Raw genomic sequence first — 15,704 nt, 5'->3', positions numbered from 1 at the left:
TTTTACTCCCCCTGTGATCTGGATATGACTGGGCATCTCAGGCAATATGGAAAGAAAGGGTTTGACTCTTACCCAAAATGTACAGAAGGTAATGGAAAGCATTTCTTTTGCTTCAATGACAATGGTCATTAAGAACTATCTGAATGCCACATTTCTGTGCAAAGGGAAATTTTCCCCCAGGCAGATCTATAAAATCAGTTTTATTCCTTTTACTAAAGGGATAATGGAGAAATCTAACTTTTAAGTAGTGTGATATGACCCAAGAAATTCAAGTGCAGAATGAAGAGCTGCTGAGTCCCAGATGCATCTGTCCTTAGGACTGTTCCTTTTTAATTGATACTTCAGATGATTCCAGACCTGGCCAAATGCTGCAAGGGGCAAGTAGTAAGAGATATGACCCCCCAGGTGTGTTAATTAGTACCAGCCTATAGTTATATAGCTAAATCATGCATTTTTGGCAAAGTTTTACAGATTGCTTTCAAATATGGTATTCCAAAAGCTGATTCTTTGATCCTTTGAAATGAAGACAGAAATGTCTGCAGCAGGTCGAGGGGGAAAATGGAACAATGGTTTTATTAAGTCTGCTGAATTAGGAACCTGACAGCATTAGATGAAAGGAAAAGCAAGTCTCCCATCTCGACTTAAACTGAGCACACATTCACCCCACAGCTTCTATGGCCAGAAATTCTGTTTTACTCAGTGAACAGTAAAGCAATAGGGCAGCTCTGAATCCATCCTCATTAGCAGTCTGTCTCATCTATGAGCAGTTCCCTGCATCTGTCGATTAAAGATTTGTCCTGCCTTGGTGAAAGGAGCAGGCTCATCGATGAGGTAATGCTTTTTTATTCTAATTAAGGACTTGAGTCATCCTATTATTGTAAAGTCCATGAAACAAAACACGTTTAAATCTGCCCAATTACATCATGTTCAATCCTCTTCCAAAGGAGAAGTAAAAAAAAAAAAGAACTTTTGATTCTGTGTAGTTATAAATTTATCCTGTAGCCTCTCTAAAGGATCTCCTGCCTACTACTCCTCCTGTCTCAGTTAAGTAATGCTGGATACACCTGCAGAGCGGCTCACAGTAGCTCCTGCACACCTTCAGTGCTGCCCAGCTCTGCTGCAAATGCCTGTGCATCGCTGCCATACGGGAGGGGGAAACCAAAAGCCAAGAGTTCACTCAGAGGACTATGGAAATTATTTGAAAGCTGGTGCCAGCTAGTGGCAATGGCATTTTATTCCAGTTCCCTGGTATTACTTGGCTCTACAGTCCTGTATACCGAAAAGTCCATGTTAAGTTTTATCCCTTTAGTACATTGTAAACAATGAACCAGGTCTGTTACAAATCCCGTGAAATCTTTCTTAAAAGCAGACAATCTGCTTTAGCAATCTGGTCAAATTCCAAGCTGGGTATTTGCATTTACATGGGTGCAATTCCCTCTGCATTTCCAGTTGAATTAAGTGTTCTTCACTTACGGCCTGATGCTGCAACGAAGTGTTGCATGAAGAAATTAAGTCCTTGCTGCATTTTACCCCAGGTGTAGTTACATTTGTGTTCTGCTTGAAAACACCACCGGATGGTACACACAGCTGCAACACTACACAGACAAGAGAGCTATTTTCAGCCCTTTGGGCTTAGGATGATGGCATAAACACAAATTAACTATTTATAAAACCCATTAAAGTATATTCTGTGTTCTAATCAGAAAGAAAATGAAGCACATTAAAATAATTACTTAAACTCTTTCCCAAAGGATCCTCATGTTCCACCTATGTATGCACTGGAATCACTCAAGCCAGTCATGACAGAAACTCACCACTGAACTTTAAGCCAGGCGATTGCTTAAATATTCTCATGGGACCAAAAATCCAACACTAGACAGGGAAATATGAATGCAGATAAGGACAATGCTGGCAGAGGGAGGACTCTCACAAGTTTTCCTTAGGCCAGGGAAATGCCTATTTCCAAAATCAAAGAAAACACAGAGCAGCCAACTTTAGAGCTGTGAGTTGTGTATCTACTCCAAACCCCACCAACAGTGTGAGTTCCCTAGCTCTGATCCCAAGGTACAGTTCTTTCTGATTGCCAGGAGCAGACATAGCAGCAATTACCTGTGCAATATAGAGCTCTTATGCACAGAACATATGTCAACTACAAGCCCGGGGGTACCCAAAGATCTGTTTTCCTGAGCATAATTCTATTCAGTCTGCCCTCCCAAAGAAAGCCATGAGAGAAGAGGGCCGAGACCTTCACATGTCCAACTCAACTCCCCTGGCTGGACAGTACAGCCAGGAAAGGGTCTCAGGTCCACTGCCTGGAGCCACACAAGCCTTGGTACAGTTATGCCAAGAGATCAGGCTTCTCCCACTCAAAAGACGTAACACAGGATTAATATGGATGATTCCGTGAGATCCAGCAGCTAAACATGGCTTAATTTTCCATCGTTTTCTTTCAATCACCCTCAACCTTCCATTTGTGGGGGAACAGCAAGATTGCATTAAACAAACACATTGGAAGCTGTTCTCAGGAGATGGGATTGGCGGCAGAAGAGAAAGGAAAGCCCACTGCATGGGAAAATACCACTCACAAAGCATCTATCAAAACAAAAAGGTTCAGGAGAGACAAACTGGAGGGACTGAATTCCTGCCGACCTGCTTTACTCCCTAGTCATTCACTTAAAAACAACCCCAAGGAGAGGCTACAAAGTTGCCCCTAAAAAAGGTTGAGACCAGACAATTTATGAAAAGTGAGGCTTTTCCTTTAACTGGGTAGGTATTACAGAATTTTTGCTCCCTTTTCTTCTTTCTCCTCTCTTTGATGGAGAAGAACACTATACCAGACTATTATCCTTGGTTTTCAGAAAAATTTCATCTGTCAGTAGAAGACCAATGGGGTTGTTTACTGGGATGTTGTGAATTGCCAATCTGACAGCAGCTGGATTGGAATTGTGACAAATACTTGTGTCACTTGGTAAAGTGATGGTCAAACATGCCTTGCAACCTAAGCTTGTGACTCAACAACTGACAGAAAATAAAGATTTGCCTGTTTAAATCTCTGAAGGCTTCACAGCTGTGAGCACGAATACACACACTGCTAGGAAAACAAAGCCCTATTTTCTCGTTCATTGTTTTGACTATCTGAATTTTATTAAAGAAAAAATAACCAGTATCTTCTCTCTTCTTTGATGTTTTGACACCTTCACTCCCTCTTAGCTGACCAGGACAAAAAGACAAGTTGTTTTAATGCTGTGTATAAATCCTACTGAATTCAGAGGGGAAGGCAAACACGTACCTGGCTGGACCAAAAGGCAGCTGTGAATTTGCGAGTGCCTGGAGGAGTAGGATGCCTGAGGAGTGGCAGGAATACAACCCTGCCAGCCAAGGACCAGAAGGCACAGCAGCTGAACACAAATTTTGACGAGTTTGCTCCAGACCATCTGTCCAGCAGACAGCAGCTGTGCTACAACGCCATTCCAGCCTGCAGAAATTTTCTTCCTTGGAGGGGAAAATCCATAAGAAAGTACACTGCCCTCACCTATTACAGCTCTGGGCACTCCACCAATAAAACCACTTGGAAAGATGCTAAATGCAGGATTCCCCTTAAGCTGACTTCTGCCTCTTCAACAGCCACTCTCAGCTGCCCAAGGTTTCTGGCAGAGGAAGCGAGATCAAATGTTGCCACTCATTTCGTCCCTGAAGACAAAAGGCTGAGGCCATTCCAGGGTCTTCTACCACAACAGGGAAGAGCAAAGGAAAGGGAGCACTGGGATCAACAACTCAGGAGTCAAACTCTAGCCTGGCTGCCATTAAGGGGCTGGGAAACACGAAGGTGTAGGATGCAACCCAGAAACAACTGCTGGCTTGTGTGCCAAGGTATCTCCTCCTGCAGCCTGCCTGGCTCCGCAGGCTCTAGCAAGGCCAGGGCTGGCTCCTGGCTGCTCATTCCCTGCCAATCTGCTGCTCCAAGCCATCACCCATTTCATCTGCAGCCAGGAAAAGCACTGAGTGCTTTAATAATCTCCTCACCAACTAAACCCAGCAACAGCAAACCTCTAGCACTGGAGGTGCTTGAGCTTGACCCCAGCAATAAACAGCTACACAGATTGAAAAAACCTCTGGCAGAAGACACCCAAAAGGTCAGCCCTCACCAGCCCCATCCCTTCCTAACTATTGTCAGGACTTAGCTGTAGCTGTGTTTAAACACAACAGATGCAAAGCTTCCACCTACCCACGTGTCTGTATTCCTCAGGAGAGGCACAAATCTGGATGAGGAGAAGCCACCAGGGGAAATCCTGTGAAACAACAGTAAAGGCACAGAGTCGAAACGCTCCAGGACTCACGAGGAGATAGAAGAACTCTTTCCTAGGGAATACTCACCTCTGTGCAGTTTGCCAGGAAAAACCTATGCCTGAGGAAATATATGCTGACACTGAAAGATTTAGGGAGGCAAAGGAAAAAGGACAGAAGGGAGGAACTGTGTGTGGAGGAGAGCCTCCTGTGAGAGCTGCAGAGAGCTGATGAAGACAGGAAAAGAAAGCTCAGGAAAAGGTGGGTTCTCCCAAAGTGGTGAACAAATATTACCTCAGAAGTTAATTGCAGCTGAAAAAATGCATGCACTGAAAGGGCTGCTGCATCTTTTAACCCATGAGGCAGCCACACTCCTTTTCCAGAGTGGCTGCTACTTTGTTCAGAGGAGCTGGTTTGCAGTCATTTTAATCAGCTGCTGTCTGATGTTTTTTGGAATGAACTGAATACAAGTATTAAATTCAGTTGTTGTTAACTCCAAAGTGGGAGGAGAGGGATGCTAAAGCTCTTGGCTTCAACATACAAACAGTAAAACTCTGTATTTCACCCACAGAGGAAGAAGAAAAACCCAATTCAGTTACCGTGATGTGTTTTTTAACTTGCTTTAAGATTAAGACCTAGAAATGTCAACTTGATCTTGCTTGAATTAAGTAAAAAATCCACAACTGGATGCCTGAATTCCCTACAGAAAGCCAAGCCCTAGAGAACCTTGAGGGCAGAGTGGAGCAAAGATGGCAGCAGGCAGAAAGCTCTGTGGGTAGAGGAACATAGGGCCATACTGGCTTTTTTAGTAATGCCCTCACAGCCTGGGCCTGAGCACAGGAGCTCAGTTCAACAATTCAAGCTGTTAGATCAGTCCCTGGTACCCCCCTGGCATGGGACAACCTGCCTTCTGCCAAACCATCCCAACCACAGCCCAGGAGGCAGCACAGGCCAGCAGCCACTTCCAGTGGGCATTCTGGACACAGCCAACCTCACTGAGAGGACAGGAGAATGTCATGGTACAGCCACGGCCAGACACAGCTCAGTCAGCCCTGGCCAAGGCACCCTGGCACGGCCGAGCTGGCTGAGCACTGCTGCTGCTCTCGATCCCTGCTGTTGCTCTCGATCCCTGCTTCACACAGCTCCCCTCTCTCCATGCCAACCTCCCTCAAACCACTGGCAAATCACACCTTTTTCCATTGCAGAATTTTCAACAGTACCATCAAGTTCAGGTGAATAGCTAATCCAACTTGTGTCTCTCTTCCATGCCTTGCCCTTCAGAGGATTAGCCTCTTTCAGATCCATCGCTCTTGTTCCTTTCATTCCTAAAGGCATTCCAGTTGGAGAACTCCCTGCAACTGAGACTAGCCACACAGTACTATTTTGCAATTTATGAGGAAAATCCTTTAAAACACTGTTAAAAGATACTGCAAGCGCTAAAAACCCAGATACCAAAGCACCATGGTAGCCTACTAAGGTTTTAAAAATATGTATCTGCAATGGATTTAAAGAAGATTTAAAGAAGAGTGATAAAGAGTGATAAAGAGCAGTGACAAAGCTAAGTCAATATACCTAATATTGCCCCTACAATGGGGAGTTAAACATGTATCTGATTTCCTAATTATAAGGGAATTAAAACATTTTAACAAAGGAAAATTATAATGATTGTGGCTTGAGAAAAAAAATGAAAAATGACCCAAATCCAAGAGATGCTAACTTTAAAAGAATGCTATGAGATCCTTACAGCAACTTACAAGTCACTGTATACTTACAGTGCTAAGAAAAGTGAAATAGAGCTAAAAGTGTGCCACTGCTACAAAGTGAGTATACTGTAATTCATTCCCTTATGCACAGCTGATATCAAGGGATCATCTTACTCTGTATTAGGAGTGATTTTTCTTACAGGACATGTAGATTCTATCCGAAGCTGAAAAGATTTCTACAAATGTCCAGGAAAACTTGCAGAGTAATTGGTGACAATACACTGGAATACCAATATTCTAAACTATCAAGAAAGGCAGAGGGGTGAAGAGAACATATTTAAATGAATTTCAACACTGCATCCCACAAATGTAATTTAATTTTGAGCACCTTTTATTCTAGGAAGAACCAGGTTTCTGGGGCAAAAAAAAAAAAAAAAAAGGAGGAGTGTTAAACGATGAAAATTTAATCAGAAATATGTATTGTTTTTGACATGTTCCTGATCTGGACAGCAAAAACCCCTGTCTTTCTGTGGTTAAGAATCCCAGAACCACCCTGCTAACACAGAGAGAAAGCTTTGAGGCGTAAGAACCATCAAGCAGAGAAACACGAAGCTTGTAGATCATCATTAATACCAACAAAAGATGAAGAGCTGAATTGGCAAGTGAGCTTGCCCACCTGCCATCAGAACAACTCAGACACAGCCTTGAATGTGAGGCAGAGAATCAACAACACTGGGATGTCTCTTCCAGGCAAAAGGAACCAGACCATTATGAGCTTCCACCTAGATGATCACCAGCAATACAAAACTAGAAAAAAAAAGGCCCTAGTTTAGCATCTTACCCCTAAGGCCAGATATTTAAGTGGATATTGGGTGGTTCAGCAGCACAGCAGCACTGCTGGGCCAAATCCAATTCACAGCCTTCTGGCCCAGGAGGAGAAGTTGTTACCAAATGAAGCATGCTGACAGCATATGGAGGCCTGTGCTACTGGAGCAGTTTCATCCTCATCCAGAAAGCAAAAAACCTGTAAGATTATGCCAAACACATGATTCAATTAAGGTCAGAGCTCTGCTGCTCAAAGCACTCTGGCCACCACTACTGTATGAAATGCACTGGCTTGTTTCAGTGCTCATCCTACATCTTTTCAATGGTTTTTCAGAGAGGAAAGGAACATGGATTTTTTTTTTTTTTTTTAATTTTTAACCTGAATTTACTAGGCACTAGGGGACAATTTACTACTAAACACATTTCTCTATCTGCATCATCTCCTGTTTATTCATTCCCATGCCAAAGTAACTTCAAGCACATCTGAAGCACTAAAGCTGTGGGGCTGCAGCTACCTCTTCAAAGCATGTAAGCACCGACCATTTTAACAGGCATAAAATGGTCCCCTGAGAGCTGCCCATCCACTGACCACTAAGCTCCTGCCTTTGGCCTTTCACCCAGACACTTCTTAATAGATGGCACAGAGCTGGGATACAGTGCTGATGTCCAATCTGTTCTCCATTGATGTGAGATGAAAATACCTTCCATGGAAGCAGGATGAGTTACAAGAGAACAGAAACAATGTGAAGTCCAACCCAGGATTCTCGTTTCCACTTTCATGTTTCTGCCCCAACACTGTACATGTGAGAGTCAAAAAATAACAATAAAGAGATATGGAAGTTTCTTTTATAGATAGCCAGCCACTCCTTCAGAGTGAAAAACATCTGACTGCATAACATGTCATGCTGCAGCTCTGTCCCAGTGAAGACCATTCTTCTTATATAAATGAAGTTATTTTGATTCAGTAAGAATTCTGTACTCAGAAGGAATGGAAGCAATAAACTAAATGAGGATTAAATACCAGATTTTGTCATTCTTCAATGCATTAGAAGACCAAAATAATCAAGACTTTCAAATGCTATGTCAGACGGTGCAGAGCAGAAAAGCAAACTTCTTGCTTTTTTTGGCATAGCAAGCTCTTTACAGCTTCTATTTGTTGTAAGTTGGAAAATATAGCATTGCATTTGCTAACCCAATAGATCATTTTCCTATCCAAAAATGGACAGCTGCTTTTGTAAACATACAAACTAAGGACCATTTTGTGGAAAGTATTGCTTTATCTAACTCCTCATTGCGAATAGTTATTTAAATTTTTAAACTCTCCTTTAACATAAGAATAACTTTGATGCTGGGTAATTCAGCATGTTTTGTCAAAAGAGTAATATCTAATGTTTTCTGGTGATATTTAAAGGATTAAATATTTCAAGTATAAAGGGACAATATCTGGACATCTACAGTTAAATATTATTATAATGGCAGGAGCAAAGTCCAAACAGTGCTTCCAGTATTAATCATCCTATTTGACCAAACTTAGTGTAGGGGACTCCAGCTTAGAACCAAGAGTGAATGATCACCTGGAAATTATTTAATGTCACTGGGAAGCACCTAAGAGGGGTCTGGCTTGTTACTATCAGTTACTGCCTATTGCTATGCAGAAGCATTTTGAAAGCACAGGCTAGAGCCAAGACAAAGAACATTCTGTAGTGGCTGGTGACTCTGGGTGGCTGAAACAATCCAGTTGGGTCAGTCAGTGCTTACTGAAGATCAAGAACAGCTACACCTTCTCTACTTGGACATCTAAAGCCTGAGACACCCTAAAAAGTGAAGAAAACTGTCTGAAAATTACTGGACAGGTAAACAAACCCAGATACTGATAGCAGGAAGCTCTGATTCAATTACTGTTTCTCAAGCTGTTACTGCTTATGCCTTAAATGTCATTTAGCATGTGACACCTTCAGACAAAGGAAAAAGGAAAGAAAAGCGCTCAAAAGCGGCTCCAGACAGTGTAAACAGAGTCCAGTGTACTCCAGAACAGCACATCCAGTGGATGCTGGAGGGTTGATGTTTTGTGGTAGAAGCCTGCAGTGCCCTGCAAAGAACCTTCTGTAGCTGGGACTGTTATCAAGGCATTCACGATGTCCCTGTCACTTGGATGTCCTGAGGAATGCACTGAAAAGGCACTACAATGTTTCTTCCCTCTACCAAGGCACCTCATTCATGAAATGCAGAGGCCCCTCCTCCTCTGTGAAATTTACCTAAAAAATGGTCAATGTAATAAAAGGCCCAGATGAGGGGACAGTGACATACAACAGCTTTATTAGAAAGGCTAAAATTTAAATACCTAATTTATAGGATTTTAGCCATACCTGATTACACCAAGAGGGTCTAAAATTTCCTCTTCTTCCTCATCTCCCTCTTCTTTTTTCTCCTCTTTTTTGACATTTTCCACTGTTAAAAGCTGTGAGATTAAGTCAGGTGTCTTCTCCTCTTTGAAAAAATCCAATGCCTCATTTTCTTCATCTTCTTTCTCCCTGTCATCAAGCATGTTTTTACCCTTGAAGTCGACGGCACTGGAAGATTTTGTTCCTGCAAAACACAGTAATGGAGGCAAAACTGAGTACATGGTGTAACAACTACAGGTTTTTTCATACCTTGCACCTGTTCCTGGTGGTTTTGTTCTGAGGAATGAATGACATGATCAGCTTCAGTAAATCTCTTTCAAAACACTCCCACTGTTCCCTTTATGCACTGTCATTATGTGTCTGATCTGTTTACTGGTTTAAAGTAGTTAAGTAGAGAAAGATAGAGGAAATTAACTTTATCTGAGACACAGCAGCACATTTATTATTATTTATGTTCCTTCTACAGTCAACAGCAACAATAGAATTTCCACATGGTGATTCATCCCATCCAAATAAAGTAATGTGAGAAGTTTCTCTCTGAAGTGACTTTTTCTCTCCACTGGCTACAGAGAGACTGTAAAAACTCTGCTTAGATGTAGGTAGCTAACTTTCACACAGCTAGTTGAGATAAAATCCACTTTTTGATACTATTTAATTAACTTGGGCTAAAATTAGAGCACTGGACAGCATGTTTCTAGAACAGCTCTTCAGTTTACACTGAAGAATGACGCCTGGAGTTCTAACACCCTTCAGTATGCAAGATGCATCCAACTCAGCAAATTCACCCAACTGAAACATAAAACTAAGTCTTCTCACTGTACTTGTTACATGCAAAGGCCAGCAGAATGAGGAGAGAATGGTTCCTTGCTGCCGAGTTTCTGGATGTCCAGATGTCTGGAAGCAATTTAAAATAACGAGACTAGCTAAAAAAAAGGCTAATGAAAACTGTTGTGGATAAAATTTATGGTTACACCATTTTGACTACTGAAGTAACATGGCACGGGAGACTCATCTCACCCAGCTCTTCATGTCTGCATCTGCCAAATCAGGGCGAGACTTACATTATTCTAGGGCAAATTCTGATGAACAGGTCACATTACTTGCACCCAGTCTGCCCACAGAATGCAGCCCAGCCTAGTTTACCTGCAGATGTACACCATGGTTAGGTTAACCAGCAGGCAAAGATCAATCAACATAAACTCTGAATTCTCAGTGCAAGGGGTCTGCTTTCAAGAGAACACTGCCAGAGTAAAAAAACCGCAAACCGAAAACCAAACAAAAACCACTTGAAAACCTTACTACCTGGATCTTTCCAGGCATTAAGCAGCTTTGCCCCCTTTGACTTTAGGAAGCTGCCAATTTCACAGAACTAATCTGGCCACACTTGACACTTCTGCAAAATGGGCTGTTCACACTTGTTAGCATGTTGCAACTGCACTTACTTAAAACTAACCGTCCACTAAGAATCCTGCACAGCACCAGGCTGGAGCATTCCCTGCTTGGCAGCTCTCAGCTGAATTAAAAGCAGAGAACTCGTATGTTCCATTCATTCAGTAACTCCCTACTACACCCAAGGGACGTAAGAACGGAGCTATACGAATCACTAGAAAAAACAAGAACTGGACATAAGGCTAAGGAAAACTAAGAAAAAAAATTTAAAAAAATTAAAGAGAAAAAAAGCTAACCAGAGAATGCATTTAACTAATAAAGAATCTGTCTCCTATTTAAATCTTTCTCAGAGTCAATAATTTGCACGAAAACCAGACAAAACATGGAAGAGTCGCTCACTAAAAGGGAGACCCTGCACTGTCCCTTTAGGGTCCACCTCCCCACTGACAACATATGACTATTTAGCTTTCTAAACTTATATGTTCTGAAGCACAGCAGGACATCAGAGACAGGACAGTACATTGCTTGCTTTGGAGGTATCTATCAACAGCTCTGAATGAGGCGCGTGTCCACTGAGAGGAGGGAAAAACACTAGCAAACATGACTGTGCAGCACTGTAAATGCACGTGAGGATATTTTCAGTGACAGCCTTTATTCTGGCATTCTATAGTTTTTGGCTACCTATGGAACTTAACACTTCCATAAAGCACATTCATGGGAGACGGGACACTCACATCTCTTAGTTACCTAAAAATTCCAGTAACTCCGGACTCGTTGCTAGACCCTCATCCTTGGAAATGAATTTCATTATATCATTGAACATAGCTCTTCGTTCAGAGATGTCAGATTCCCCCACAAAGAGAACTTTTCTAGGCAGGAGTGGAAGAGAAACCTGTGGATACCGTGCTGCCAGTCTCTGGTAGAGTTCTTCGATCTCGCTGTACTTCTTAGAAACCTGCAATGAAAATGTGTTGCCTGGGTTAATTTCTTTGCAGGAGAGACAGGAGCAGCAAAGAAGCAGTTTAAGTGCTGTGAAACATTAACTGTGGAAACTGAAGTGGAAAACCATGCATTAGCAAGGAGCTTTATATATGGCCTAGCAAAAGCCTGTTATGTACCCAGTGAGTCCTCAAGCATTGTTGCTGGTCTTCTAATTGTGTTATTAAAATCCACTGCTTAATGAAATTAAAAGTTCATTGCCAGAATCCATTTGTCTGACTCATCAGCTAATGAAATACTGGGAAGGTCACTGCTCCAGATACTTTTCTGACAGCAGGAATCCTTGTCCACTAGAAGTGATGCCCAGTCCTGAGACAGGAGGGAAGAAAAGCCCTGCCTGGTAGGTATATATTGGAGAAGGCTGCCTATGTCTTTGCACTATTGTCCCATTCCTGACTCCTGGTGGCTTCAGTGCCCTTTGGCTGCTTAGGCCTAAAAAACTGTCGTGTTTGCTGCCCTGCAGAGCACATAACACAAAAACCTAAGGGGAAAGACCTCAGCTGACCCCTATCTATTCAGTTCATCCATGAGAAAATAAAAATCAACAACTTGGCCATGGCCTAAAAGGTTCTTATACAGGGAGATGCCAACAGTGAATGGAGTAACTCCTTCTGCAGACAAAGACAGGAGAAATAAGGCTCAAGATATTACAAGAAAAGCAACAGCTATGGGAATGTTGGTTAGAAAAGGTGTGGCTTCTATGCCACATTAAGTACTGAATTCAGTAGCTTAAACCAATACACAAAACCCGCACACAAAACTCTGATATTACAGATGCAATGAGGGTGACTGTCATGTTCTGCAGTATTATACAGATAATATATTTGCCAAGGCCCCACATGGCCTCATAATCTACTAATGTGTTTCAATTAATACAGACATTAAAAAAACAACCCAAGAAATTGTGCTAGTGGAGTGCATAGGACACAGATATTCTTTTAGGGTCCAGCTCTTATCCTCCTATAACACGTGTTTCTGAACTCTAGTGGAGTGAATCCTGATTAACACTGCAGTATGTGCAGTATTGCACATACTGAGATGGATAAAAAAGATGGAGACACACAAGCACCACATCTTGGAATGCAGAAATGCAGAGTTTTCCCATCAACACAGTGATAAAAGAAAGTCAACCTAACAAAATGCACAGAAGGGAGATGAGCTACAGATTAAAGCAGAATCCCTACACTGCACCTATACAAGCAAACTAAACAGCATCAGGCACATTCCCAGGCACTGGAACCTGAGACCATCTACTAGAAACCTCATTTATAGTGTCTACTAGAACCTGACAATGTCTGGCACAGTGCCCACACTCTGGGCAGCTATCATGCACCCAGGTAACTCTTCAGCCCAAGATCTGGCCCAGTGGAGAGACCTCTCAGCAGCCAGTTTGAGTTCTGATGCACACTGCAGATGGTAAGAAAGTTTAATCCTGCACATGCAGCCAGACTGTGCGAGCTGCTCTCCAGGCCAGGGAACAGGCCCTAACAATAACAGGCACACCTCGACCAGTTCACTGATTCAGATCTGGGCACAAACAGCAATAACCACCTCAGCTTTTACGCTTCCCTGCCTTTTGCAGTAATTATCAACCTAGCCAGATGATTTGGAAAAGCATTTGTATTTCAGCTGTACAATGTTCACTGTGGGTTCAGTGTCCAGTCACAAAAGGCAAGCAACTCTGTAACAAACATCTGAAACACAACACCCAACCTGAGTTGACAGGGGAATGAAAAACAAGAATTTTAGACTTGTAAAAGCAACGAAGGTTAAGTGTGAGCAACACTGTACTCCACATGCGGGATCTGAAATGCCATTCAGCAACCAAGTATTAAAGTTAAGGGCAATAGAGATGTTCCAGAATATCGTAATCTTCCCATCTAAAGACACCCAAAAAAAAAGAGGGGAAAGCAATTCCAGAGTTTCTGAATTGCTGTACATTTCTAGTTTGATAGATCCCAGTAGCACTCTGAACAGGGTATGATGCCTGAGCACCTCCCAACAATACTTTGTAAGGTCAAATGTAAGGGCAGTAAGGAATTCACTGGTTCTCTTTCAAAAGAATAAACACCACTACCCTCCACCCAGGAAAAAAAAAAAATTAAGTCTGATTTGTGAAAAACATTTAACATCTAATTAATTTCAATAATAACTACCAAATTAATTTCTGAAAGCATTACAAGACAGCAGCCAATCAAGGTTATGCCAAAACAGTTTTTTAAAATACTCTAACACTGAACTGAGATACACAAACTTATTTCTTTCCCCACTTAATTTTCATTCCTCCTCTATCAAAATCTGTAAATTATTCATAAATCTCAATTTATGTCTAATTACACCACTGAACCTAAAGCAAACGCACACCCTCGCATCCCATCACTAATTGCGCCTTTGTGGATCTGCGTGGGCTTTGAACAACGCCGGGAATGCACACGCAACATGGAATACCAAGTGCGACAGCACTGTCTCCAAAGCATACTAATGTGCTTCCCAAAGCCTGCAGCACACCGTGCAGGCCAATATCCAGCAGTGCCGCGATGCCCTCTGCTGGAACACCCCGCTGCACCAGTGAGGTGTCAGACCTACAGCCAAAACCATTCCCCTAAGCTTACCTAAGCTCAGAGGGGGCCCCTGCAAGCCCCTGCCAGCTGGGGGCTCCTCACCCACTGTCCCTGTGCCTCAAGCCCAGGCAGCCACAGGCTCCTTGACACCCTTGCACAGCTGTGCTGCCAGATATACCTTGGGTTTGGTGCTGGGAATGCTGTGGTAAGGCTGGCTGAGCCCAGACTGGTGCACTGAGAATCACAGAATGGTTTGGGTTGGAAGGAACCTTAAAGATTATCCAGTTCAATATGGGAGGGACACTTTCCACTAGACTGGGCTGCCCAAAGCCCCATACAACCTGGCCTTGAACACTTCCAAGGATGGAGCAGTCACAACTTCTCTGGGCAACCTGTTCCTGTATCTCACCACCCTCACAGTAAAGAATATTTTCCTTATATCTAATCTAAAAAACCTTCCCTTCTTCAGCTTATGGTCATTCCCCCTTGTCAATTCCAGGCCCTTGCAACCAGTCCCTCTCCTTCTTTCTTTCAGCCCCTTTAGGTACTGGAAGGGGCTCTAAGGTCAGCCTGGAGCCTTCTCTTCTCCAGGCTGCACAGCCCCAGCTCTCTCAGACTCCTCACAGGAGAGGTGTCCCAGCTCTATGACTACCTTTGTACCCTTCCTCTGGATCTGCTCCAACAGGTCCATGTCTTTCCTGTACTTGGGACCCCAGAGCTGGATGCAGCAGCACAGGGGCCTTACACAAGTGCCAGCCAGGTTCCAGAGAGTGTATTTTCTCAGGTCAAATCCCAGACATGACACAGAGCATTCTCACACCTTTCCAGTCAGAAAGCACTGCTCTGCCGTGACAATTCTGGACCTTTTCAATTTGACATCCTCTGTCAGTTTTCCAGGAGAAAGGTGTACCAGCATGGAATAAAATTAAACCTTGCTTTTCCTGGTTATCACTTACAGCCCTTTGAAAATCCTTGATGGATCCTATGGCCCAAAATGTCAGGATGACAACTAAGCGCTACTCTAAACCCCATTTTATCAATCCTATTAAGTAAACAAAGTTCCATTTGATTAACATCCAAATATTTTTCTTCTGCTGCCTGTAATTCCTCCAGGTCTTGATCCTGCAGCTATCCTCTCCCCCTCCATGCCTCTAACTGAACTCTGTGAACACCACCTGTAAGTCAGCCTGAGTGCACACACTTCAAGGAGCTCTGTCAAGTCACAATATCAAAGGCTCAATCTGTTTCACTTCAAAAGAGTTAATCATGCAAATACAGCAAAGCATGTGCACATTTGCCAGGTCAAGACCCTATTTGCCTGTAACAATTAACATCCAACATAGAACTTAAAAGAGAGACAGAGATGGGTTGGATATTTTTTTTTTCACTAGGAACAAATAAATAAGTTGAATGTGATCAAGTATCGCTAGAAGGTTAAGAAAACCAACGGGAAGTTCAAAGTGAAAGCCTGAAGTTTGCTGCTAATCCCTCAAATCTCATGCATGTGCCTTGCCCCCCTCTTCCCAAGGGCCTCACGCATG

At 42.8% G+C, this 15,704-nt stretch overlaps 1 protein-coding gene across 1 annotated transcript in view; it reads right to left on the bottom strand.

Annotated features, from left to right (window-relative positions):
- The window catches only part of HS1BP3 (HCLS1 binding protein 3), a 51,467-nt gene that overhangs the window by 23,620 nt on the left and 12,143 nt on the right, over positions 1-15,704 (bottom strand). The window contains exons 3-4 of the mRNA XM_048298628.1: positions 11,351-11,558; positions 9,179-9,398 (exon numbers count right to left, since the gene is read on the bottom strand). Coding sequence (XP_048154585.1) covers positions 9,179-9,398; positions 11,351-11,558 — 428 coding nt within the window. The remainder of the gene's footprint in view (positions 1-9,178; positions 9,399-11,350; positions 11,559-15,704) is intronic.

This window comes from Corvus hawaiiensis, chromosome 3 (genome assembly GCF_020740725.1).
Source record: "Corvus hawaiiensis isolate bCorHaw1 chromosome 3, bCorHaw1.pri.cur, whole genome shotgun sequence".
In the NCBI taxonomy this organism is placed as follows: Eukaryota; Metazoa; Chordata; class Aves; order Passeriformes; family Corvidae; genus Corvus; species Corvus hawaiiensis.
Note: the sequence above shows the minus strand (reverse complement) of the source record. Positions and strands in the feature narration are given on the sequence as shown.